The following is a 24219-nucleotide window of genomic DNA, read 5'->3' as shown; positions in this document are numbered from 1 at the left end:
TTTGTCCAGTTCCTTGTACAATGCAAAGGTGGCGGCCGGCTAGAGCCTGGATGATCATTTTTATCTTTGGGAACTGCGCCACTTGTAGCACTGTGACATGTGTATAATAAAAGGTGGTTGAAATAAATCCTGAGATTCCACCACACCACACTACACTTAGCTGAAAGACAGCAGAATAAGTAATGGTGCCGCTGGGTAGGACCGCCGATAACTTCCGCGTAGCATGCGCGCTGTAGCAGGCCGGGGCAGGCAGTGATCTGCCTCGCCTCACTGTGCTCACAGCCTGATTGCTTGAGCTACATGGCATAACAAACGTCCGCCAATCACGATATCGCTACGACGACGTACAATCAACCGCAAGGGCTGGCTACTGGTAACCATTAGCCATAGAAAGCCTGTTTCAAAATGTCTGCTGCGATTCACTGACATGCAGTGCAGAGTGCCCCTGCCAGAGCAAGGAAACCATAATTCAGAGTTCCATACATGATTCGCTTACTTACGACGCCCGAAAAAGCAGTGCGTTCAATCCCAGTAGTCTCCCAGCAGAACGCGCGGGATTCCAGCTAATATACGGGTGCACACCACATTTATGTGCAAGAGGGCGAAGTACACTCGGTGTCATTCCTAGCAACGACCAGCACTCGGAAACACACAGTTCAGTAACTCTCCACGAGACACCATAGCTTTACCAGTGCTTTTTCCCTCTTTCTGGTGGTCTGGCGCACCCCGCCTATACGCGTGCTTCTTTTCCCTCTTTCTGGAGGGCCGGTGCAAGCCATCTATAGCTCATCAACCGTTGAGCTATATAGGCCTCTAACCGAGAAACATGACGTTGGTAGACAGACTGAAACCAAAACAAATCGGAAGGGGAGGTGATGTCTGGGTTCCACCTTGCGACCTTGTTCGCCCCTTAGCTTCGAGCGTAGTTAACTCTACCAAATTTGTGGTACAGCTTGGGACAAAAGTTTACGGAACACGCGAGCCCCGTACTTTTTCTTCGGTGCGACACCCTAGCGGCTGCCGGAATCGGGTGAGTCCACTGTTTCGAAGGGGTGGACGGACGCGCTGTTAGCGACACACACTGGTGGTTCCAGGTTCCAGTGTCGCTTATGCGTGCCTGGGAAGTACAAGTTACCGCTGTGTGTCGCTAACAGCGCACCCTTCCACCCCTCCGAAACAGTGAACTCACTCGCTTCCGGCAGCCGCTAGGGTGTCGCACCGGGGAAAGAGTACGTTGCTCGCGTGTTCCGTAAACTTTTGTCCCAACCTGTACTCGTGGTGGTCTACAGGTACAGGGAGAGGTCTATTCCTAGTTGGCTACATTTCCGTACGCCATAATTTCAGTCTACATATACGAGCTAAAACATTGGCTACGTGCAGAGTTTGCTATCCGGCAACCCTGCCATTAGCATTCACATCAGTCACAATTCACTCATTTCTGTAAGGTGCTTTACTAATTGTCTCCTCATTAGCATTGTTACTAATGAGAATTATTCTTCCTGCCCGTTAGCGTGACGCTCCGTGTGTTTGCCCCTGGCTGGATGAAACTTGCGCGCATGGATGAAACTTGCGCGCAGAGCTCATCCGCCGTTCGTCGCATTGAAGTCCGAAGGGCCACAACATGGACGTCATATTCTTCGTGTTCGCATTAATGACGAGGTTAACTTCCCCGGTCTGCGACAGTGTAGCGTAGTCGCGCATAAATTCTGCCGTCCGCAGGGGCTGCGCGGCGGCGGTGCTGCGGTTCACGCTGGTGAGGCTGCTCAGCGAGAAGGTGGGCAACGGTTCGTGATCTTCGCGTGCCTGGATGTCCTCCATGAAGCGGTTGATGTCCTCAAGAGACTTCACCCGTCGTTCGGAGTGTTCCTCTGTCGCTTGCCTGTCCTGGACACGCATTTACGGGATTAGTAATGGATGCGAGGTGGGACAATGAAATCGCTGAAAAGCAGGTGATTACTAAAGCGGACGCACACGGACGAAGTCGAGAAAACAGGTTCAAGGCGGAAAAGCTAGGAACTTTCACAAAGACAAGCCGAAGGTCATACAGTTCCCATACACGCGACCGGATCGACAGTGTTCAGATTTGGTAAAGCTCACACTGATCGGTCATTTCATGGCACCATATTTACTCGCTTAATTAGTACACTTCTCCACAGCTTTGTCGCCCAGATAATCCCCCCCCCCCCATCCCGCGAATACCTTTCTGGGGCAAATGCCCCTAGCTTGTGTAACTGGGCCCACAACTATCCCCAAGCTGAGTTGTTCTTTTACGACATTGTATGAAGTCATATGGTCCGAGTCCCTCGGTGTGGGAGCTCTTTGCTTACTCCCTCCCCCAATAATGAAACCATTTCATACCATGCGATGCAAAGATACTATATCAGCTATACTATATATCACACAGACGTACGTCGCGTCACCCGATTCGGACCGCGTCCCTAGCGCACCCTCTTAGTGACGCCACTGCACGACGCTACAAACCAATTACTCACCCGTGTCTGTTTTTCATTCTTGTCTTGAGCATCTTTCTTGTGCTTCCTTTTCTTCTTCCTCTTCTTTTTAACCTTTTCCGCCTTCTCTGGAATCGCGGCCAGTTCCGGAGCCTCTTCCTTGTCGCGCAGCGGTTCCCGTGACTGCTTTTCGAGTTTCTTTTTTTTCTTGTGCCTCTTATGCACGGACACTTGTACTCCTTCGTCCTTGCCAGCCGCTTGGGCAGCTGTCTCTGCTGTTTTCTTGACGAGTCCCTGAGGCGTTACCTGCTCTGGTCTTTGCAGCGCCTTCACGTCACACAAGGTCTCATATTAGCACAAACCCGGTTCACTTCAGCAAAGTGGTATTAGTATACCTGCTTTTCTTGTTCCTTGTGGTCTCGTAGAGTTGCCGGTGGACTTCCATCTTTGGGAGTACCTAGGGGAGTTCCTTCCTCGGAGGTCCTGGCGCCATCATGTCCGCTGTCAACGAGATCCAGTGCGGACGCTGTTAGGGTAGGCGTTAGGGTGGGCGTCAGGGGGGTTCTGCCGCTGCCTGACGCCACCCATTCATTGCCGAGATACTCCTCGTATTCGTCGCCCTTGACTTGGCCGGGAGACGCGAGCTGCATGGGCAAGAAATGCGGGGATACATGAACGGAGCTGAAAAGGTACCTGAACAGCGCAATGTGTAGTAGGTGCAGTGGGCCTGTTACCTTTCCGGCTACTTCTAGACGACATTGGAGAATATGAACAGTATGTGTTGCACAAGCGTAAGGCTAGCGTGTCTTCACCACCTCCTTCAAGATTGTACCCTCTTAACATGAACATTTGGGAGATCCCGGACTCGGCCGGCGACGGCACTCCTGGCCGTCATAAAAAGACTGAGCAATCATCCACCTGGAGCTATACGACGGGCAGGGTTACCTAAGTGTTAAAACGTACGCTACCATGGACATCGCGAGACAAGGATTCGTACATCCCACTTGTTGAAAGTGGTTCCCAGAACTGAAAAAAGAAGAAGAAGAAAAAACAAACAAATACTGCAACGCTTGAGTAGCCATGAAAATTGAGCGCTTCATCGCACAGCTGTCCAGGGCGTTGGGGTTACAAGCACGGCGTGTGCGCTCTCAGTTTCCACAAATGAAGGATAGCCGCCGAGCTCTCTTCACAGTATTGTAGTGTGGCAGTTTTCTTTTTTTTTTTTTTTTTTCGCATGACAAGGCCTCGCACTGCGCGGTCACGTTGAGGGCGCTTGACGCATCTTGAAGGCGGCTCGCAGAGACAACTTTAGGCAGCTTATAATGTTACGCGAAGCCGATGTACCAGGACTAGGAGCATGGCTTAACAGAACAGGGTATAAGTGGATTCATAGAGAGCATTGAAGACCCCCAGTGCTTGACGAAACAAAAAGGGCAGTGCATCGTCGTGTACGTCTTTTGTGAGGCCCAAGCACTGGTGTGTTCAATGCGTTCTATGGGTCAACAAACAGCTCAATTTATCGCATAGTTCCATGTCCACAGACGAAACGTCACAGGACTATACGGTTCTTTGGTTCGCATAGCCCATCGCTCGACGAATTTTGATGAAAATATGATGGGCCTCAGTGAGGACTGAGGACCGGACGGCAACAATTAATGTGTCGCAAGTGATAACGCCACTGAGTAGAAAAGGTGAAATTTAGTCGCATCCGATAAATTAATGCACCATCCTGACGAGACATACGGAAGCTGAATATATCTAAAGGAAGCTCACCTGTCCGGAATCCTGTGGCACATATTCCACGAGCGCGACAGAGCGGATGGACCGTCTGGATCTTTGCTCCTCCGATATGGTCTTTGTTCTAGTTTTCGTCGAGGCCCCCGTCCGCATAAGCGCTACCTCCGAAGAAAGCAGGAACGACGAAGACTGGGGTTCGCTGCTGCTGGTCTGTGTCTTCTCCTTCAAGCTCCCCCTTCTGGGGCTCGCTGCAGAAATTGACTTCTTGCGTTGTCTCGGCGGTGCCTCTGCAAGTTTTGCTACCTCCACAGCTTCCTCTGCTGCCGGTGCTATGCAGTGAACAGTAAAAAAGAAAAAAAAATCTTGAATTATTGGAACAAAGGGGCCATAAAGTCAAGATCCACACAAGATGTTAGTGTAGCCGATTGAATGTACTTCTGTTCTTGGACCTCTGGCTGCTTGTTATGTTCTTTACAGACTATTCAGATAACATCAAGGATTGCGTGCGTCAAGAGACAACTAATAATGAGCGACGCCACAGTGGTCCGTCTGTGGACCGACCGCCATCCTGACATAGAATCTGGAAAAATCGTGAGGACACAACGCCCGCCATGACGCCCACGCAGTACGCGCACGCGGGACGAGCATGACACACGACCCTTCCACGTTATGTCCGAGAGAGAAGTCTGCGCGATTTGCAGTCGGTGCTGCAGTCACATCAACCCACTACACATTGGTGCCCAGGACACGTTCAAACTGGGTCACCAACAAATCCTACTACGCGTCCAGGGACAAGATGACGCTATTTCCAGCTATTATGTATCCCCCCCCCCCCCCCCATGATCTGTGTCCTCCTTACCGCTTTTTGGGGGTCGTCGAGAAGAGCTGTGCAGCTTAAATGGTTGCGTTGTTTGGACACGCTTCGCCTTGGTCGGTGTTTCGATTGAACTCTTGCTCTCCGCACAGAGTTCTTGACTGGACCCTTGCGGTGCATGTTCCTGGGTCTGCCGAATGTCTTCTTCGCCATACGCCCATTGGAGATCGTCGTAGGTTGTGGTATCGGCATCAGGAGTGGACCTTCCACGAGGGGACAACTCCTTTCGGGAAGGTTGGGATTCCGTGGCGAAAGCGTAGCTCTTTTTCTGTCCAGCATACGTCTCCTATGCCACGAGTAAGTGTGTATTTTATTCAGGAAAACCACCTGAATGGGTTAGTAACACCCTGAAGTAGAACATACAAAGAAATTGCGTTTCCACAATCTCTATATACGGACATTTTTGTAGCGACCTCAAGGTTAGCTACCTCGGATGTGCTGTCGTCCAGTAGTACAGAACGTGCAGACATTTCAGCACAATAAACAAAACTAGGTGGATTACGATTATATCCACGGGCTGCATGACCACTGGTATTTGCGTCTAGTAGATTATTCATTGGCTCCCCATACCGGAGCTGTACATTAGTACTTTTGGTTTTTCATAGACGTTTTACTGCCTTAACTTGCACTTGCCACACAAACACTGAGGAACATTTAAAGGACGTTTAGGTTACCTACCTCTAGGGGACCCGGTGCCCCAGCTTGCGGTTGAGGACCGTACAGCTTTTTATCATCGTCCACTTCAAACTCATCCGCTGCAGTCAGAGCGTAGGCATCTTCCTGCGATGGATCCCACGCTGCCACCTTCTGACGAAGTATCTCGGCTTCTACCGTCGCGTCTATGTTAGCCACATCGCTGCCATCGTAATCCAAGTTAAACCACGATGGCAACTGCTCGTCCACCCTCGGGGAGCGTCGATCTCCTGTGGACATCTTGCGATCTGCCGTTGCCTTTGACCGATCCATCTTTAGAGATGTCGTCTTGAGGCCAATGGGGTGCTGAACACCTAGAATGTAAAGGACGCGGCTTGGTTTTATGACAGGCGGTGACGTTACGACCAGAAGCATATAGCATAGGCCATCATTGGGGGGTTCTTCATACGGATCGGTCTCATTTCAGTAAAGGTTATCAAATCTGGGACAATGAAAAGTACGTATTCCATGCGTCTCCGGTTAAGATTGGTGTGATTGGTCCATGCGTGTACTGAGGGAGAAGAACCCAACGACGATGATCGTTGCTCTCTTGCTCGTTGCTCGAAGCTTCGAGCGTACTCGTGGACCGATCCGTCAGAACCTGACCTGCACTGCACTAGAGTGCTTGAACCCAAACGGAAACGAACCGACTGTACAATATACATGCATTTGTGGCTTGGATTGGGCATAACTTTGGCGCTTTATGCTTTGCTCAAATTAAGTCACAAAGCTTCAAATCGATGTGTTTATTTGATACCATTCGTTCGCAAATGCCTCGTTCATACCTCCGTCGCGGCTGAAAGCAGCACGACCCTAATAAAGATAGGTGGCTGAGCGATCACAAGTCTCAGGATTGCAGCAGTCTGTCGGCATGGTTGGTTTTTTTGAAATTTTAGATATAGAGGTGCGAGTGTTCTTGCACTTCTTTCATTGGGTGAGCCCTGTCTGTCTATCCTTCAACGACAGACTGGCCCATCCAGGGCCCCCGATCTTTCACGTAGCGATCGTTAGTTATATGTAAAGTTCCCGTGCTGCGAAGAGGCTTTGGTAGGTTCGTGCAAGAGCTCGAGGCGAATCACGGGTCGAAGTGATGCATATAACGCGCGTTATGGGATAACGGCAAGATCGGGCTTGATAACGTTTGCCATGTCATAGTTCAGATCGGGTTTTAGTTTCCACAGAACGCATGCCCGTGTCTTTGTACATACCCGTCTTTGCCCGTCTTTGTACATACCCGTCGGCCATACGCGGTCAGAGTGGTTGTGCGATGAAAGTCGGGAACTGCGAGTCGAACACACAAAAATATCACTAACCTGTACTGACGTACATGTCGATTATATCCGGTGGCGGAGGCTTTGGAGGTGTGTCCGCACTCGACGGCTTAGAGCCCTGTTCCGAACTCTCCTGTACTCGGATAGCATCGCTTCCGTCATCTGTACGGAACGTGGTGGCTCGGCGTCCTGGACGCGCTGATTCGTCAGACGCTGGACGTTTTACGCTGGTTTCTGCCAACGGAATGTTGTCTTCGGACACATCTGTGGAACGAAATCGCTCCATCTTGGTTACCGAAGAAGGGCCTACAAACCAGACACGTACAAGATACTCACAACAGTATTTGGAGCACGTTACCAAGACCACCTCTACACGCCTTTCGAAAAGGGAAGGTACTCGGGATTGAATAGCTATAGTTGCACAATGTTTTTTTTTTTTTTCTTAGGATCAAAATATGCCCGCCCATGTTTCAGAGAGTTTACAAAAATTGGATCACAGCATAAGTTTAACCATACCAATCTGCAAGCGTCACTAACCTTCTTCCTTGGGAGAATCTTGCTGTTCAATGTTCTCTGGCGTAACGATGGAGATCTTACGCAACGGTAAAACAGGAAGTCCAGAAGCGCGACGGGCCATCGGCTTTAATGAGCTCTGAATCGGGGCGACCTGGGGAGGCTCTTCAGCAAGCGATTCTTCAGAAATTGACGAACTAGATGTACGTGATCGGTCGATATCCTTTGCTACAGCTATAGACACTCTCCTGTTGGGATCCTTCTGGGTTTTCTTACGGACCTCGTGCAGGCTTTCGACGGAATGACTGACGGCAGAATCCACGCTAGAAACAGATGGAATAGACCCCCGTGCACCTCGGAGACGGACCTTCTTCAAGGCAACAAGTGCTTCGTCATCTGGAATGCTGGATCTCCGGGTAAGGGTGCGACGGTCGCGATGCCTCTCAATGACCGGCGGAGTGAGGCGTCGACGTGATCCTTGGCCGTATGTGGGCGTTCCCTTTCTTCGAGAGAGGAGGCCCGCCTTTTCCAGCTTATCTCTAGCTTGCATAACCTGTCATTTGTGAGAGAGACATGGCGCGTGTAAACGATATTTCACATGGAAAGGCTTCGAAGTCTCGACTTTTCCGTTACACCACACGGCTTCTGGGACACCCTTCCTCCGAGGTTTCTAGAACCCATTTATCCTTGTTACCATGCACCCCTTCTCCGCTGAACGCTGGTACAGGTGTTTACTAGGACATGCGCTCTCTTGCTCGACAGCACCATCGATACTGTAGTTCCAGAAGAAAAAAAGATGCACTCGAGGGGAGACAAAACATGTCACAAGACAAAAAGGGGAGACAATACACATGTATCAGCAAAAGAAAATAATGCATGCGGTTCGCTGCGCCCAGCTGCGTCATATAGGTCCTTTCTAGCCTACCCTCGAGCAGTGTTTCCGTACCCTCGGTAACAGGTGGTCGCTGCAGTGTTTGGCAGGGGTCGTATAGGTTTAAACTCCGAGGTTTTCGACTACGTGGAGTGCGGAGTGTAGTACGCGTTCAGAACTATCTGCAATGCATAGCGTTCTCCTTGAAAAGCAGCGGGTGGCGGCCCAGCGAGGGCAAAATTGCGGATACGATGGTTTTAGGAAAAGCGCCTGTCCCGTGGTATATCCCATTTCCACTGCATCATAGTTGTGCTCGCTGTTGTACAATCAGCCTTCACTGTGAGGACTCCAAGAGGAGAAAACACTGAATGCGTGCTTCTGCACTGTCCTCCAGCCGTGAATGACTAGTGCACATTATACGTGGCAAAATGGACGTATGCGGGATCCTGTGGTCCTGCCCCACAGACATCAACGGGGATAGTGATCAGCAATATATCCAGAGTGTTGATGCCATTGGCAGAGGCCACGCATTTTATGCTTAAAAAAACGCTTGTGCAGCTCACCTCTGCGAGCCTTTTCTCGGCCCTTTTCTTGCGACGGTTGATCGTGTAGATGTCGCCTTGGAAGGCTAGTATGTTCTCCTGCGACTGGCTCAGTTCCATCGTGGTGTCTCCAGGTTCCCGGTTGGCGTCCGTCATGGCAGTGTCGTCCGTCAAGGGAGTCTCTTCGGATATGAGGAGGTCCGGTGTCTCCGTGTCCTCCCACAGGAGCTCCGGAGGAACGAGAGACGTGGGTGAGATTGACGGGAGGTAGTCCAGAGGCTCCGCGGGCTCGATGGTCGTCGTGGAGGACGCAGAGTTGCGTCTCCAGTTACGGAAGATGACGCTGTAAGATCCGTCCCTGTACATCCGGATCATCGTGACGCACATCTCGTAGAAGAGAGCCGGGTGAACCAGATTACCCAAGGCAGCCATGCTGGAACGTTTTGATTTGTGGCGTCGCTGATCAAGGTACTGCAAGGAGATCGAACACGTTTGCAAACGAAAGAGAATAGAAGTTCTCAGGTGTAGAATTACCTTGGGATTTAAATCCTGTTTTGTCAGCGATACGCTTTGGGATTTTGTCTAGATCACTCGTGGACGCGGCTCGAGGACTTGGCGGATAGTATTTGGAAAAACTGAATGAAATATCCCAGACGGGATACTGGGGTGGTCGTGCCAGCACAGGCACTAGGCGGTCTGTAGAGGAATGAGCAGTTGGAACAGCAGGACAACATCACGTGCCTCTACGTCTTCTTTCTTCCTTCTCCTTCACACATGCAGTGGCCGTGATCCTGTGCTATCGCAATGCGACATCATCTTCGTCATGCAAATGCGTAAACTGACGGTCCTAGCAGGCGTAACAGCTTCAAACAGTACAGATTGGCGATTAGTTACGTGTAATGGACGCAGTCACCATGGAAAATATTTCAGTAATGTTTAAGCGAATTTTGTTCACAGGGGTCCTGTTGCTGTGACGTCATTTACAGCAGCTTTTGTTCTTTACTCGGCGAAACGCCAAATGCGCCAATTCGATAGGTGGCATGAACGAACCCGTTCAATGTTTCCAAGAACGGGCATGCGATGTGGACAAGGATTTCATTGTTCAGACCAAAAAGATCTTCTGCTGACTAAGGTTCATAGCCGCGGTAGCTTTTGTCGCGCACTACTATTCTGAATGCACGTGAGATAATCAGCAAGGGGTATTGTAAAGATACTGACTAAAGGCGGCATGAAAATACAAGCAGCGCATGAATTCTGAAGAGGAGACTCTTAGCTCTCTTTGTCGTAAGATCCCGCCCAATACGCAGTTTCAGATTTCACTGATCTTAACGCTGTTACACCTGGTATGAGGAGCAAAGCGCATAAGGATAACAGGCGGTGCATGTCAAATGAAGAATCCGAGCCACGTGAACTCTTCGGACACCGCAATCATACCGAAATAGTTTATACGCAATGGCGGAGGGCGTCTGAGGCTGAAGAGGGTGGTGTCGATGCAATGACACGAGCCGAGTTGAACTCAGCAGAACAATTGACATTCAAATACATCGAGTGGTATTCTACTGGTGAACTCAGTTCGGCTGCTCCCTATAGGCAGCTTTCGCAGTGTATCGCGTTCCCTTCCCGGACAGACCTCTGTTGGTACACTTGATGCGTTTGAGAATCTCTGGATCGTGGTCTCTTTTCAACTTCAACGTTCAACTTAAACTTCTTCAACTTCTTCAACGTTTGCCGTAATTTATTCCCTGACAAAATGGCATAGCACAAAAATATATTAGACAGACAGACCAACATAACTGTACCCGGGCACCAGGATTGAATTGCTCCAAGGATTTATTTTAACTGAAGAAATCGCAACAGCCATTTTTACCTTGCAGTATAACAAATCAATAGTAAGCGCTACAGGAAGTGGCAGGAAAATGGCGCAATATCTTTCTGGTCGGATGACGCCACGCAGTTAAGGCTGCTTGAGACGCGTCCGATAAATGTAGGCAGCGTCCACGGACGTTGTCGTCTGTTTTGGTGCGGATAAGGGCTCGAGAGCATGCACGAGGATTGACTGAACCAAGGCCACAGCAACGACGTCACCAAGAATGTTGAGCATGTTGACGACGGGGGCCCTGCAGCAGAGGGTATCTTGAGCGGATTAGGAAAGGCAGTTAATAAGCACAGCTCAAGTAAAGAAAGCGAGAATCATGTAGAGGCTGCGCAATGCTACGCAAAGGCGTGACGTTCTACTCAAGATTCCCGAAAGAATTGTGGAAAGAGGAGCGTGAGGTGAGAGAATAGCGTAGGGAAAGTGATGTAGGTATACAAGTCGTGACCCCGTTGAAGTTAGTGTGTCTTGGACCGACTTCAGACTGAACTGTGCAGAGATCTAATTCAGAAACGTCATGCTAGATAACTTAAAAAAAAAACAAGAAGGAAGAGCTTACACAAGTTTCAAAGCTTGCACGAACGGTAGCGGAGCGTCTGCAAGACCAATGGCTGAGAGCATAATCGGGTTCAAATGGACCGGTGCATCCTTGTGCACATCAATCACCATGAATGATGACACACTCACTACCAATCTGAAAATTAACGAAATGCGGTAGGGGTAGTTACAAGTCCTTCCTGAGTATAAATAGGTCAGCACTGACGTCATTGAGTTACGCGATAGGGGTTGTCATATATTGTGACTTCACATATAGCTCACACGATACACATCCACATCTTGGCGTCGATGTCGACCTGTTGAGAGCGGGCAACACAAAGGATCATGCACATCATTGCTATGCAGGTGGCATCCTTGCGCACCACGGCCAACATGGGTACGATGACTCGCACCAGCTGCTTGTTGAACCCTGACTCTAGAGACATTATCGATGTGGGCATGATAGCCATGCTGCAACAAAAACACAAAAACATGTAGAATTGAATTGGGTTGCACCGAATCGTAACGCAGACGCACCTTGACAGGCCGCCCCCAGCCATGATGACAGGATATGCTATTTGAAATGCGAAGTTCTTGTGCTTCCCCTTGACAAATATAATGTACAGGACTGTCTGCACGAGAACCCCTTGTAGGAAGCAGGACAACAGAACTGTTGTAAGGAAGCTGCCGAGGGCTTGTGTCGTATCAGCTATATCTGGCAGACTAAGCAACCAGTTCATGACCAGGAAGCCTATTCCTGGAGGGCAAATCCTGGAACAAAACATGACATCCATTTCTCGGTGTCATGGCAAGGCTTCAATTTATCAGATGCATCTTAGCTATGTCGCGTCTTAGCCAGCCACTGGTACAGACTCTCACCGTATGAGAAATATATGCGTTAGGACCAGCTTTTTTATTCTGCGATTTCCTGAGCTCTATTCTCGCGATTTTTTAAAAGTGTCTGTAAACAATTTCGGTAAGCGACACCTAAACCGTTGAAACTGGAGAATGTATTAGGAGAGCGCTGTCACAACAGAAAACCATCTGGTAAATGAACCAAGGCGACAAGCATGAAACAGACAACGCTGTACTCAATGCGGCAAGTTGTTGTATAACCGCCTTGCGAAGGTATTTAAATGCACGTTTTTGTACTAAATTCGCTAGACAGATATCTGGTGAGCGTACATACCAAGCGAGTATTTGCGTAAATCTGAACAGGACCTCGACAACGCCGCCAATGCAGTCAAGGACGATGCTGTCTGCGTCATCGCTGTTGCTCAGCGCTAGGCCCAGGAACATGGACATGGTCATGAGGCCAAAACCGTTCGTACCGAAGTTAGTCTGCTGCGACAGCACGTCTTGGAGTGTTCTTGAGTCTGTACGAGCACAATTTGCATTTCTTATAATTGTATTCCGCAGGCAGTGTAAGCCATTCCGTTAACAATACCCTGAAAAATGTTCTTGCCCTGACTACGAATATTGAATTACTACGAATTATGAATATTGAGTAATACGAGAGCTATTGGCGTTCGGCATCAAGGGTAAAAGGGACTTGAAAGACTTCCAACTGTTTCAAATTCACATTACAAGTAATTTTACAGACACATGCACTTTGGAACTCACATATGGAACATTATGTAACATAGCTGTACTTGTAGCTCCGACTTGTTGACGCTGCAGATCAAACTGGTAGTAGACTTCAAACCTCATGAAGACAACGCATCACGAATCTTCGTTCAGGTGCACATAATTGGCTATGACGCCATGGTGAACTAAGCCCTATTCGCTAAGTCGCCCTGACGCTAGGAGGATGTGCCGGTTTAGCGATAAAAATACATTGCCTTGTGTGAAGTCCTCGAAATCGTCGTCTGTCGGTAGCGATTGCCGCTGTAACAAAATAGGACAATTGTTGTGAAAAGAAGATGTTTCTACAGGGTAGTGCAAGATTTACCTTGAACACGAAAGCGTCGACGATGCCTCCAGGGACCATTGCCCTGAAAGTATAGAAAGCAGCGTTAAGTTCCTTCATCGTCTGTCCAGGGAGTAAAAATCGCGAGGAAGGAGGCTATGACAACCCCTCTGGTGACTATAGGGGATCCCTGAAATATCAATATCAGGAACATGATGTACCAACACCAGGTAGTCCGTGGGGCGTCCTACGCAAGTAAATAAGCGGGACATAGAAGTTAGCCGCAGTGATTATTCAACGGGCTGTGTTGCGGGTTGTTTCTCTTCCCTTTGTATACGTATAAAATTGGCATTTACACTTTAAGTGAAAGAAAAGGAGTAAAATAGGGAGTAATTGCAGCTTTTAGTCCCCTAGATTGCAGTTACTCCCTATTTTAGTCCCCTAACTCCGACATTTACTCCCCAAGGCTGCAAATTTTCACCGAACTTCGCAAATGGTCTTCCGAATGCAATAGTCTACGTAAATATGTGCTCTTGCTCAATTTGATGGCATAACGCTGTATAACTCAGCCAATTTACAAATTTTCCACTCACACAGAGTAAAAAACAGTTAGGTCTTCTTTGTTCGCAAATTGTGCCCTATGTATATGTCGCAAGATTTTATATAAATCGATATATCACTGTTGACGGTCTGATTCGAAGTATTTTCATGGATGCACACGAATTATGTACCTGGAAATGTTAGAAGAGAGCGTAAAATGCAGTCTCCACTCTGTGACGTATTGATTTACACCCGTGCATTTACTCCCGAAAGGGACTATTTTTTGTGACAATGCATTTAGTCCCCAAAAGGAGTAAAAGTACTCCTTTTGGCCACCCATGCGTCCCGCGCACACAGTCACGTTTTATGGGGACAGCCTGTAGTGCTTTTCGGAACGGTCCCAACTAGAGCGGGAAAGAGACTTCACCCGAAATCCTATAGTCATACCGGATGAATTCTTCTACGACGTTGACGAAGGTTGATCCCCGCGTGTCGTTGGATGGAGGAATGGGTCCCACGATGTTGAAGATCTCGTGCCCCGAGGTCACCGTAGATACGATGAGGACGGCCACCGTCTGAGCAGCGAGGCACGTTAATAGGGCGTACATGGCGGCGTATGCCACCACGCGCCAGAACAGTCTGGATCCCATCTGAGCCACAGACAGCACCGTCACGCAGACTTGCATCAGTGGCGCCGTCATCGTCATAACCTGGGCCAGGACCGGGACGTTTCGTTAAGAATAAGAGGGCAGGTACACCCCATTTCGCCGGTTCGAATGTCATCGAAAGTGTCGAAAATACAAGTGATGGAATCACGAAACATGTTGGCAGTACATTGCAAGGACTTAGATCCAGGACCAGGAGACTTGGAAGTCGGCTGCTGCGAAGGAACACGAATACTTAAATAACTGCTAGTAGGAAAGCAAAAGACTGTCCGTGTTTTGAGGAGCCACCAAACGTAGTAGTTTTGCGCTTACTTTTTCCCCCCTTCTGTTACTTTTTCCATTACTCAGAAAGGAATTTCGTTGCAGGAACACATCTCACAATAAAGTCGTTGTTTCGCTGCAGGAAAATTTGCCGAAATCAAAGCACATGTGAGTTACACCTCATTTACTCATCAAATTGAGTGAGTTACTCCGTGAGTTTGTTTCTTGTCTCCGCGCAAAAAGGAAGACGGAAAGACAGCGTTACATGTTCAGGCGCCTATATGGCGGGAGAGACGTTAACACAGGCGACCGAGTTGGGGGATTCGAGAAAGTGCACGTGTGTATGGATCGCGATGGAGCCGAGTTTTTGGATCGACTGAACGAAACCGCGTCCTGCATTAGACGAACTATATTCTTCAGCAGTCCACCGACTTCAAATACTTGATGTATGTATAATGTATACTGTACTGTATAAAATACTGTAATAATGTATGATAGCCATGAAATGTCGAATACTGCGATGGGAAGCGTCACAGACCATAAGTACCCGTACCTGTACGAACATGTCACCTGGGAAACGGATGTAGACGACGGTTTGCGATGCGACTTCGATCTTCCTACTGCGAATCACATATGCCAATATAGCTCCGGCACAGATGCAGGCCACAGTGGAGGCGCCGTAGCAACCACGTAGCTGTGGAAGGCGAGAGCCCGGTTGCGGGACTACTGGTATAGCGCCCGCGTCCACGCCTTCTGCCGGTGTCACTACCGGAGCCAAAAGTTCCTCCTGAACTACCTTCCCGCTCGCTCCAGAGGTGTTGGGAGCCTGGACCTTTGCAAGAAGAGTGGCAGTAGGGACGGTGGCGGTAGGAACTGTGGTATTAGGGAACGTCGTAGTAGCGATGGTGGTGGTAGGTACCGCGGTGTCAGGGACCGTGGCAGCAGGAACTGCGGTGGCAGCAATGTTCTTGGGACGTAAAGTGCCGATAGAGTTAATTACGGTGTCTGTAGGCAGTTCTGTTGCCTCTGGAGCAGCAGGTTGTTTCTTCAGGGCTGAAAAGAAGCGGCGGGACATCGAATAGTTTCGCGAACTATGCAAGAAGCATTGGAACTGAAGGCCACGCTGAAATGATGAAGACTTACCCTGAATTGATGAGCTGCTGCGCCGTTTTGTCCGTTTCTTCATAGCTGCTGTGGAATAGACGGCAAACAGTACAGCCAACGCCTTCTTCTTCTTCTTCTTCTACCAATGAACCGCTGGTACAGCGAACAGAACGTGCGAGGCCTACTTCTTCGTCTTCTCAAAAGATGGCCGTGAGCCACTAAAGGGAATTTTTCTTCTTCTTCTTCAAAAGTGTTTTTTTTAAATTCCGTGTTAGCGCCACGAAGCAACTGTGGCTATGAGCGGCGTACACACGTGGACAGATGGAGAGAGGACAGCAGGAAGGAGTGGGGGACAGGGGGGGTTAGTATGCGTCCTGGGCCGACTTCAGGGGGAACTGTGCCGACATTCGTCTGGAAAGTCTTCGGAAAACCCAGGGAAAACCTCAGAGAGCACAGCCGGTGACAGGATTCGAACCCGTGTCACCTCCCAGTCTCGGCGTGGAAGGCGATCATCCTAACCATTATTACGCGGGAGCTGGTCTTCAAAAGAATGGCGCATAGCCCAATTATGAATAGTTCAAAGGCAATTGGCCGCGGAGATCAGTAGGTAGTTCTCATACGCTGAGAGGAAGCTATAGAGATGAACGAAATCATGGAGTAAAGAATGGAGGGGGGAAAGCGGTTATGGAGGTGTCCAAAGGACAGAATAGAGGGAGAATTGATGGTGACGCCATGTGGACGAAAAGGACCGGTGATGAAGGTGTTCCGGGGTGGCGCGAAACGAGGACGTACACAAGAGGAAGAAGTGGTCAGTGGTATCCCAGCGGGGTGAAGGAGCACGGCGGATAGGGAAAAGAAAGAAATCTATGGAGGGACGCCGCAGCGGACAGGACAACGTCAGGAGCCACCGTCGTCTGCGAGTTGTGATTGAACGCTGTCCTGTCCGCTGCGGCGTCCCTCCATAGATTTCTTTCCCGTCCCTCCATAGAGTCCCCTCGGCGTCCCTGCATAGAGTTCCCGCGTACTATATGGGAAAACTTGGAAATAAAGCGCAAAAAAAAAAAAGGTCTCAGTCTTTCTCAAAACTGATTTTCTGGAAAGCGTCTTGCACTTTTTGTCTAAATATTTAGGTCTGCAGATTCCAACTGAGCTGCAATAATTTGCAGGTTCTTGAACACGGCACACTTTTCCTTGAAACGCCGCTCCTAATCCTATAATAACGCATTAAAAGTGGAAAGACGCCCAGACCTGGCGTGTAGCCTCGAAGGCGTCACGGACCATTCTCTCTGCACTCGACAGATGCCGTTTTCCATTTGACGTCACGTTATGCATGTTCAGGTGTCCAGGAACCACGACAGCCCGGGTGGCGCAGCTCCAAGATGTGTTTTGGGATTGGCAGGGGCGGATCTAGGATTTTCCCGAGTGGGGGAGGGGGGGGGGGTCCGCTATGGACAAGTGCCACGTGCATGCTCGGATTGGTCCATTGAACCCTGTTCCCCCCCTCTCCTCTAGATCCGCGCCTGGGGATTGTATATCATGCACGTAGATGTAGTTTTGGTGTGTGAGAAGTCATGCTTCGCCGAGGCATGCAACGTGACTGGCAAAGAGGAGTATTAGCTGTGTTTGTATAAGCAGTGATTTTGCATCACATTCTGCGCTTTCCTGTCTTGTGTAACACACCAGCGTCACGCAAACCCCACTGCAGCGGTATACATACCCCTGTCACGAATTGACAGCGCTCCGAGCTGTATAATAAATACATGCATGGTTAACTCTGCGTCTCGCGTCCTTATGTGGGATGGGAGACAACACTGCATGCTTGCAAACAATACAATGCGCTGTGTTCATTCATCCATAGCTATGCTTGTCGAAGGCCACTATCTGTGCTTTAACCGCACCCGGTGGATATTTACCATAAAGGATGGGTGCAGAGCTCGCGCCGAGTTCTGGTGTTACGTAACGTTATCATGTTTTCTGAGAAATGCGCAACAATAAAGGCGCCAATCACATCGCAATATTCATGACGTTGTTATATAACGAGAGCGAAAGGGGCCTTCCTGGCTGGGAATGAAACAACCGTCGTCTAGCCAGCATGCGTCACATTTGCCTCAGCGTGTTGTTGGCACTTTCCGGTAAGCTCTTCATTGTGCTTCACTTGTGCTCACTTCACTTGTGCTTCGTAGAGAAACAGTCGTCTGAAACTTCCCTGAAAATTGCATTCTTTTTCGTTTCTTTTTTTTTTCTTTCTCTTTTTGTGGTATATTCATGTTTAGTTTTGAGCGAAGGCTTCCAGTTCCCAGCATTTCTTGCGTGGCATCACCTGTGGGCTGCACGTGAAACCCTCTTGCGTTCCTTCAATGAATTGCAGCAACGTGCTTGGTGCTTGACAGGAGCCTTGCACGTGCTCAGGGACCTCGAGCATGTCAGGTCTCCTGTCTCGTCACGACAAAGGATGGCGAAGACCAAGACACACTGTCCAAGACCGAGACTGTGACGCAAGAACAAGGTTCCAAACAGAATTGGGCTAAGAAGTCGCTGTTTTGTTTTTACACAGAAAGTCAGGGAAGAACGGCATGTAATGTAGAAAGTTAAAGCTAAGAAAGGGTAGGAAAGTAATTAATATTGCGCGCACGACTCTACCGTCTTCTCCACCCCCTTGCGCGTTATTTGCGCGGTAGTTATGTTGAGAAGTGCTGCCCAGCTTCTCTGGCTGTAATTATAGTGCAGCCGTTCCCACGAAATGTTTTCTAGCTTATAGGGTAAAACTGCTTTCCAAGTAGTTCTTATATGATAGATCCTGCACGTTTGCTCAGTACCGCAAACTTGATTCGATCGTTTGCACACTCAGTTGCTCAGCACACCTTTATGTACCAGTACGTTGCCGTAGAAAAAGGGCAGTATTGGACTGAAGCACCAACACAAACTCCACTTCTTTTTCTGCATCAGCTATGAGGCCCGTTAGCCGTGAACAATTTTCAAAATCATGTCTTTGGGTAAACAAGTATAATTGTGTCAGTACGTCTAGCGCCATGCCTGTGATCCGAATGGAAAAGCTGCATTTCGCAGAACCTTTCTATATTATGTCTTTTCTACAGGCTACGCTGCCTTTTTGGTGCGTGATGCTGGAGCGCGTCAAGTGCGCTCAGTACAAGTTGTAATCAACCAAGGCGAAGACCAGGACAAGAAGGAACCAGGACAAGAAGGAAGAAGCGAAGAACAAGAGGAAACCAGCGAAGAACAAGAAGAAACCAGCGAAGAACAAGAGGAAACCAGCGAAGAACAAGAGGAAACCAGCGAAGCAACGTCCACAACGCCCGGACATTCTTGTGGAGGATCAGGTGGTAATTCGGACGGACGATCTAGCGGAGAACCCGAAGCAGACTCAGATACTTCTTCCGGGGGCACATCAGGTTCTTCCCAAGGGGGAGGGTCGGGCGGAGGTTCTAGTTCTTCGGAAGAAGGAGGATCTGGTGGAGAATCCGGAGAACAATCGGACAGTTCCTCCCAAGAGAGTGAATCGAGTGGAAGTTCTAGTGACTCTTCAGAAGGAGGAGAATCCGATAGAGGATCAGAAGGCCAATTAGAGATTCCTTCCGAACACATGTCAGGTTCCTCCCAAGATGGCGGATCCGGCAGAGGTTCTGGTGACTCTTCAGAAGAACCAGAATCTGGCAGACGATCTTGAGGCCGATCAGGCAGTTCTTCCGGGGGCACATCAGGTTCTTCCGAAGGGAAGTGGACCGAGCGGTGGCTTCCGTGGTTCTCCGCTATGGGGAACGTCCGTCATCTCTGCGGAGAAGATAATAAAGCGGTTCTGAACACTATAAGTATGAGCCACGTTATGAAACAGCGAAGCAGGCAGCGCAAGCATGCGAGTATATATCTCACCTATAGGGGACATTATAATAACATCGCTTAAAACTAGTACTGTGCATAACTATACCTTTCACTGATTTGTAATCACATCGCATCCGAGAAACCAATGGAAATCTATTCTGTATTTGAACACTCAAGGACTATATACTTGGCGGTGCACGCCTTGATGTAGTAAATAAATTAAAATGCTCGTGCTCCTCGTGTTTCTCTCGCGCATGCTATATGTTGTCGAAGCAGCATTCGCTTTCAATTTCCAAGTATCTGACCCTGAACGCACACAACATTGCTCGCATCGCTGCGGTTATGCAGTCATGGCCCGACTACAACGCTCAGCCAGCAAACCGTCCACGGCTTCTTCTCAGTCCAAACGCCGCCAATCATTGGCGTCTCTACCCTCAGTCACCGACAGATCATCCACCAAAATAGGCGGCGATTTTAAAAGCGAAAAAAGCGCTTCCACTGTTTGCGTAGAGGAGATCACCCTTGGCAACGTCTACGGTCACGGCTCTTTCCAGCGCATGATCCTCATGACCAACGTCTTGGCGTCCGCCGTCATGCAGTGCCACACGCTCGCATTTACAGTGATCGCTCGGAGGGTCGACTTCTGGTGCACGAGGCCTCCAACTTTTTCCCATCTGAACGCAGATGACTGGAGACGAATAGGCGTACCACTGGAAGACGACGGCACTTACAGCCACTGTAAAGTCTACGATGACCCTCTGCGATCGAACCGGAGTGCGGTTCCGTGCCACTCGTGGGAGTACGCAACGTCCACGGAGACCATCATTACCGAATGGAATCTGGTCTGCGACAGAGAATGGCTCTTATCACTCGCATCATCTGTGTACATGGCTGGAGCAATGGTTGCTGTTCCCATCCTTGGCACAGTGGCTGATTACCTAGGTCGAAGACCGATCGTATGTGGCGCTGTCCTAGTCCTGCAAGTGGCCGGCTTTGGAAGCTGTTTTTCTAGAAATTTTACCGTCTTCGTGGCGCTTCGCTGCGTCATATCGGGTTGCGTCAGCACTGTCTTCGTAAGTGGGTTCGTCTTGCTGATAGAGGTCACGTCCCTGGAACACCGCACTTTTTACGCAACCCTGGCTGTGTCCCTGGGCCTCGTCATATCGCAGGTCGTCTTTGTGGCGGTCGATCTGTACAACATGGAGTGGTGGACCATACAGCTCGTGTTTGGGGTCATAACGACGACGCTGCTCTGTTCGTTTTGCACAGTTGAAGAATCGCCACGTTGGCTTGCCACGACGTGCAACTACGATCGCGCCGAACTGGCGATTACGTGGGCTGCAGGCCGGAACAGGGTGCCTCTTAAAAGAGTGCGTGTAGCGTACAAGAAGCTGACCGCGATGGTGACGCAATGCGACCCGTCCGTGAAAGCTTCGACACTTGCACTGGTGACTCATCCGTCACTTCGCCGACGAATGGTGATACTGTTTGTTTGCTGGTTCACTACAGTATTGTCCTGTTACGGGCTAGATGTTACGGACATTATAAAAATGGAACATTGGACGAAAGCTGCACTGACGACCCTATACATAGCGTCCACGGTGGTCTGTTACCACGCCATGAATTCCGTCGGTCGTAGGAGTGTTTTTGCAGTAAGCATCGGTGTCCTCGGGGTTTCCTGCGCTGTGTTGTCGGCCATGCATGCGACTGATCAACTATGGCTGAGCAACGCGTTTCTGGTCGCCGGTAGGACTGCAGCGCACGCTGCGGTTCTTGTTCAGTTCATCTACACATCCGAACTCTTCCCTACAAAGGTGAGGAGCACGGGGCTCTGCGTATCTTACATGGCCGGACGTCTGGGTGCCGCCATAGGGGCGCCACTTTTTAGTTCATCGCTGCACTTGCAGCCTAGCGGTGCCTCTTTCGGATTGGTGGTGATCCTTGTTCTCGTATGCGGACTGTCAACCTTCTGCCTGCCAGAGACGCATGGTAAGCACCTTGTCGACACAGTGGACGCTCTAGATGAGGATATACTGAATGCGGATTCAAGAAGTCAAACTGAAAGAAGCGGCGTACGCAAGAGTGGGATATCCCAAGCTCTTGACCTGCGAAAGTCTGTTAGCGGTATTTCGAGAAGTGGAAAATGAAGAAGCAAATAATAATGTACGGGTGTAATATATGATATATCAGATCACAATGAAGAATTAATTATGGTTAACATTTTCGGCAAGGTTGTCGTTTATCGCCCACTGTTGCCGTCTCCGTATTTTGGTGTCGTCACATTATCGAGCGATTTTTGCTGCCGACGTAGCGGATCTGGTGGGATTTTGGGCCCCAGCCAGCAGGTGTAGGTCAGGACCCTCACTTTGAGGGAGGGGGAGAGTCTCTATGGCGAATTCAGTAACTGGGGAGGAGAGACGGGCAAAACTATAGTGTTTAACCTAAGCTCTTTTTTTGGGGGGGGGGCGATCGCCCAATTGCCTTCCCCCTTGAATCTGCCACTAGTCTGTATTCAGTGTTCCGAAATAGTCTTGAGCTCTAATTTCTCGCAAATCGGGCTTTGGGAAGCCGCTCGCGCTGCAACCTTTTTCGTGTAAGCAGCCATGGTCGTGGCCGTGCAATGAAGTTCATGTCGTTGCACAAGGAAACAGTGGCAGTCGTGTTGTGAGGACAGCGTGAGGCCAACGAAACAGACGCTAAGCTGCGTACTTACTGGCAACTGGAGACCTTGCTGCACACATTTTCCTTCGCCTGCCAGCGGTGGTAAGCACGTAAGAGTGCCAACCGATCCAGCTGGTGAAGGGTCACAAAAGTACGCAATCGCTACAGGTGTGCGTACAGTATAGCATGTTGCGAAAATGAAGGCCGCAGCAAACGCGTGTAGCAATTTCCGGTGAAAAACTATGCGTATATATAGCCAGGGATAGGTATCATAGCACACTCAGGGCTTCGTTACTGTCACGGAAATCCACGCAATGAGCATGCGCCTTTCCTTTGCGTTGTTGGCTGTTTTGGGTAAGTGTGCACAAAGTTTTCCGCTTTTCTGGACAGAATTCAGGCTGCCAAGTCCTGCAGGGTTCAAGTAACACGTCCCGCGTTTCTCATATTGTTCTTCTGGTCCCCATTAACTCTTTCAGCCTATTCTACCTGTATGACGGCACTGGGAGAAGCTGCTAAGCTGCAGTCGTCACAAATCACCATCTCCTTTGGCCAACCAAAATCTACGGAACAGGAGCCGATGGTCATGGAGGGCGAAAGTGGTAATAGCGAGGATGATGAGGCAGCTGAACAGGCTGAGACAGCCGACACGGACGAAGGAAGTCAACCTCTGAGCGAACAGGAACAACCAACAGAGACTTCGGACTCTGAGGGAAACGACGAGATCGCAACATCCGCCTCAGAAGATAGTCCTTCCGAAGAGGGAGCATCAGACAGTGGAGAATCAGATGTGCCAGATTGTTGCAAGAACGTCGGTTCTGATACACCACATGTTCACATAACTATGGGTGGAGATGGTGGAAATTCTATATCTATTTCCGTGCACAATCCTGCTTCAGGATCTTCGCCGAGTGTCGGGAACGAAGAGACAGGTAATGATGAAGAGAGCTCTGAGGGTGCTGCAAGCGAGGGAGAAGAAAGCGATGGTGCGTCGGAGAGGAACGGGACTGACGGTTCTAGTCCCCAAGGTGAAGTGGAAGGTTCTGGTAGTTCAGACGGCGAAAGCGCCTCTCCTGATGTCGAAGTGGAAAGTGAGGATTCCGGCAGTCCAGATGAGGAAGGCACCGCTGAAGCATCTGATAGTTCTCCGGCGAAAGAAGGATCTGACAACGAATCTTCCAGTGCGGGAGGAACTGGTAGCGCGGAGCCCGGAAGCACACTTGAACGGGAGCACAGCAGTGAACCATAGTTTCAATAGAAGAGCGATGAATCTAGTTCAATCGATAAAGCACTTGGGTGTATAGTTCGTATAGTCCTAAGAGAGGATGCATTGGGCACTGTTGCTTGCATGGGGGCGCTGTTGTACGTGACCACCACGGACACCATGCTATTTATTAATGTCCCCTGCGCTGGGGTTTTATCGCTTTTAGAATGTACCACGTACCAAACAGCCCGGTTTTTATCGCTATTTATTAATTTGTTATTTTTACTTTGCACGCTGAATTACTTTATAGCGTGACATATAGGCAAATATTGGAAGCAGTACTTTGTGGGATTTCAGTATGTGTGGCAGTATAGTGCAATGACGCGGTTTTCTGTGGGATTTCCTTCTCCTCTGGTCACTCAGTACTCACCAATGTCTGTGCGTTTGTCATTTTTATGTCAACTATCTCGTTAGTCTCTGTTTTTGCTGTAACATATCTCTGGCGACGCAATAAACTGTTCACTCGAAGCACCGGCATCCACTAGTGTAATGTTATGACAGCGTCACAGGGATTATTCGACGAACGATAAAAAAGAAAGAAAGAAATACGGAAGAAAGTCGACAGTCTGTAAGCTGCTGCACGTATGCTACAGATGTAACCTGTGTTATATCCGGTAGCA

The 24219-nt window shown here is 49.4% G+C and overlaps 4 protein-coding genes across 5 annotated transcripts; 2 read left to right on the top strand and 2 right to left on the bottom strand.

The window, feature by feature from the left end:
* Nucleotides 1-1432: 1432 nt before the first annotated feature.
* Nucleotides 1433-9718, bottom strand: LOC135367237 (serine/arginine repetitive matrix protein 2-like). Of its 2 annotated transcripts, none has more exons than XM_064600397.1 (10): nucleotides 9486-9718; nucleotides 8973-9422; nucleotides 7563-8091; nucleotides 7068-7331; nucleotides 5740-6068; nucleotides 5047-5347; nucleotides 4224-4516; nucleotides 2846-3094; nucleotides 2493-2777; nucleotides 1433-1884 (listed from the first exon to the last, which is right to left on the bottom strand). In XM_064600397.1, the coding sequence occupies exons 2-10, from the start codon at nucleotides 9381-9383 to the stop codon at nucleotides 1507-1509; spliced, it is 3039 nt and encodes a 1012-aa protein (XP_064456467.1). In that variant the 5' UTR covers nucleotides 9384-9422; nucleotides 9486-9718; the 3' UTR covers nucleotides 1433-1506. The 2 variants fall into 2 exon arrangements, with proteins under 2 accessions (XP_064456467.1, XP_064456468.1); XM_064600398.1 differs by having other exon boundaries at nucleotides 7068-7289; nucleotides 9486-9717.
* A 1023-nt stretch (nucleotides 9719-10741) lies between these two features.
* LOC135366254 (putative sodium-dependent excitatory amino acid transporter glt-4) lies at nucleotides 10742-16026 on the bottom strand. Its single transcript, XM_064598926.1, has 10 exons — nucleotides 15880-16026; nucleotides 15290-15789; nucleotides 14258-14520; nucleotides 13313-13355; nucleotides 13203-13248; nucleotides 12551-12737; nucleotides 11899-12132; nucleotides 11644-11832; nucleotides 11384-11518; nucleotides 10742-11068 (listed from the first exon to the last, which is right to left on the bottom strand). The coding sequence occupies exons 1-10, from the start codon at nucleotides 15920-15922 to the stop codon at nucleotides 10906-10908; spliced, it is 1803 nt and encodes a 600-aa protein (XP_064454996.1). The 5' UTR covers nucleotides 15923-16026; the 3' UTR covers nucleotides 10742-10905.
* Nucleotides 16027-16594: 568 nt separating this feature from the next.
* On the top strand, nucleotides 16595-19525 carry LOC135367601 (keratin, type I cytoskeletal 10-like). The gene is made up of 3 exons (XM_064600891.1): nucleotides 16595-16655; nucleotides 18209-18397; nucleotides 18936-19525. Exons 1-3 carry the CDS (start codon nucleotides 16595-16597, stop codon nucleotides 19523-19525), a joined length of 840 nt encoding a protein of 279 aa, XP_064456961.1.
* LOC135366253 (solute carrier family 22 member 6-like) lies at nucleotides 17756-23970 on the top strand. The gene is made up of 3 exons (XM_064598925.1): nucleotides 17756-17972; nucleotides 18936-21666; nucleotides 22815-23970. Exons 2-3 carry the CDS (start codon nucleotides 19902-19904, stop codon nucleotides 23582-23584), a joined length of 2535 nt encoding a protein of 844 aa, XP_064454995.1. The 5' UTR covers nucleotides 17756-17972; nucleotides 18936-19901; the 3' UTR covers nucleotides 23585-23970.
* Nucleotides 23971-24219: the final 249 nt, after the last annotated feature.

The sequence above is a fragment of the Ornithodoros turicata genome, chromosome 8 (assembly GCF_037126465.1).
Source record: "Ornithodoros turicata isolate Travis chromosome 8, ASM3712646v1, whole genome shotgun sequence".
Taxonomy (NCBI): domain Eukaryota; kingdom Metazoa; phylum Arthropoda; class Arachnida; order Ixodida; family Argasidae; genus Ornithodoros; species Ornithodoros turicata.
Note: the sequence above shows the minus strand (reverse complement) of the source record. Positions and strands in the feature narration are given on the sequence as shown.

Coding starts and splice junctions, on each gene's coding strand:
- LOC135366254 (XM_064598926.1), bottom strand. CDS start 15,922: ATGAAGAAACGGACAAAACGGCGCAGCAGCTCATCAATTCAGG. Junction 13,356..14,257: donor GTCGTAGAAGAATTCATCCG/GTATGACTATAG, acceptor CTATACTTTCAG/GGCAATGGTCCCTGGAGGCA. Junction 11,069..11,383: donor GTGCAAGCTTTGAAACTTGT/GTAAGCTCTTCC, acceptor CCTCTGCTGCAG/GGCCCCCGTCGTCAACATGC.
- LOC135367601 (XM_064600891.1), top strand. CDS start 16,595: ATGAAGGTGTTCCGGGGTGGCGCGAAACGAGGACGTACACAAGAGGAA. Junction 16,656..18,208: donor AGAGGAAGAAGTGGTCAGTG/GTATCCCAGCGG, acceptor AATGAATTGCAG/CAACGTGCTTGGTGCTTGAC. Junction 18,398..18,935: donor GTTTTGTTTTTACACAGAAA/GTCAGGGAAGAA, acceptor TCTTTTCTACAG/GCTACGCTGCCTTTTTGGTG.
- LOC135367237 (XM_064600397.1), bottom strand. CDS start 9,383: ATGGCTGCCTTGGGTAATCTGGTTCACCCGGCTCTCTTCTACGAGATG. Junction 7,332..7,562: donor AGATTCTCCCAAGGAAGAAG/GTTAGTGACGCT, acceptor TCTGGTTTGTAG/GCCCTTCTTCGGTAACCAAG. Junction 2,778..2,845: donor ACAAGGAACAAGAAAAGCAG/GTATACTAATAC, acceptor TGTGACGTGAAG/GCGCTGCAAAGACCAGAGCA.
- LOC135366253 (XM_064598925.1), top strand. CDS start 19,902: ATGCTCGTGCTCCTCGTGTTTCTCTCGCGCATGCTATATGTTGTCGAA. Junction 21,667..22,814: donor CTGCCTGCCAGAGACGCATG/GTAAGCACCTTG, acceptor TAACTCTTTCAG/CCTATTCTACCTGTATGACG.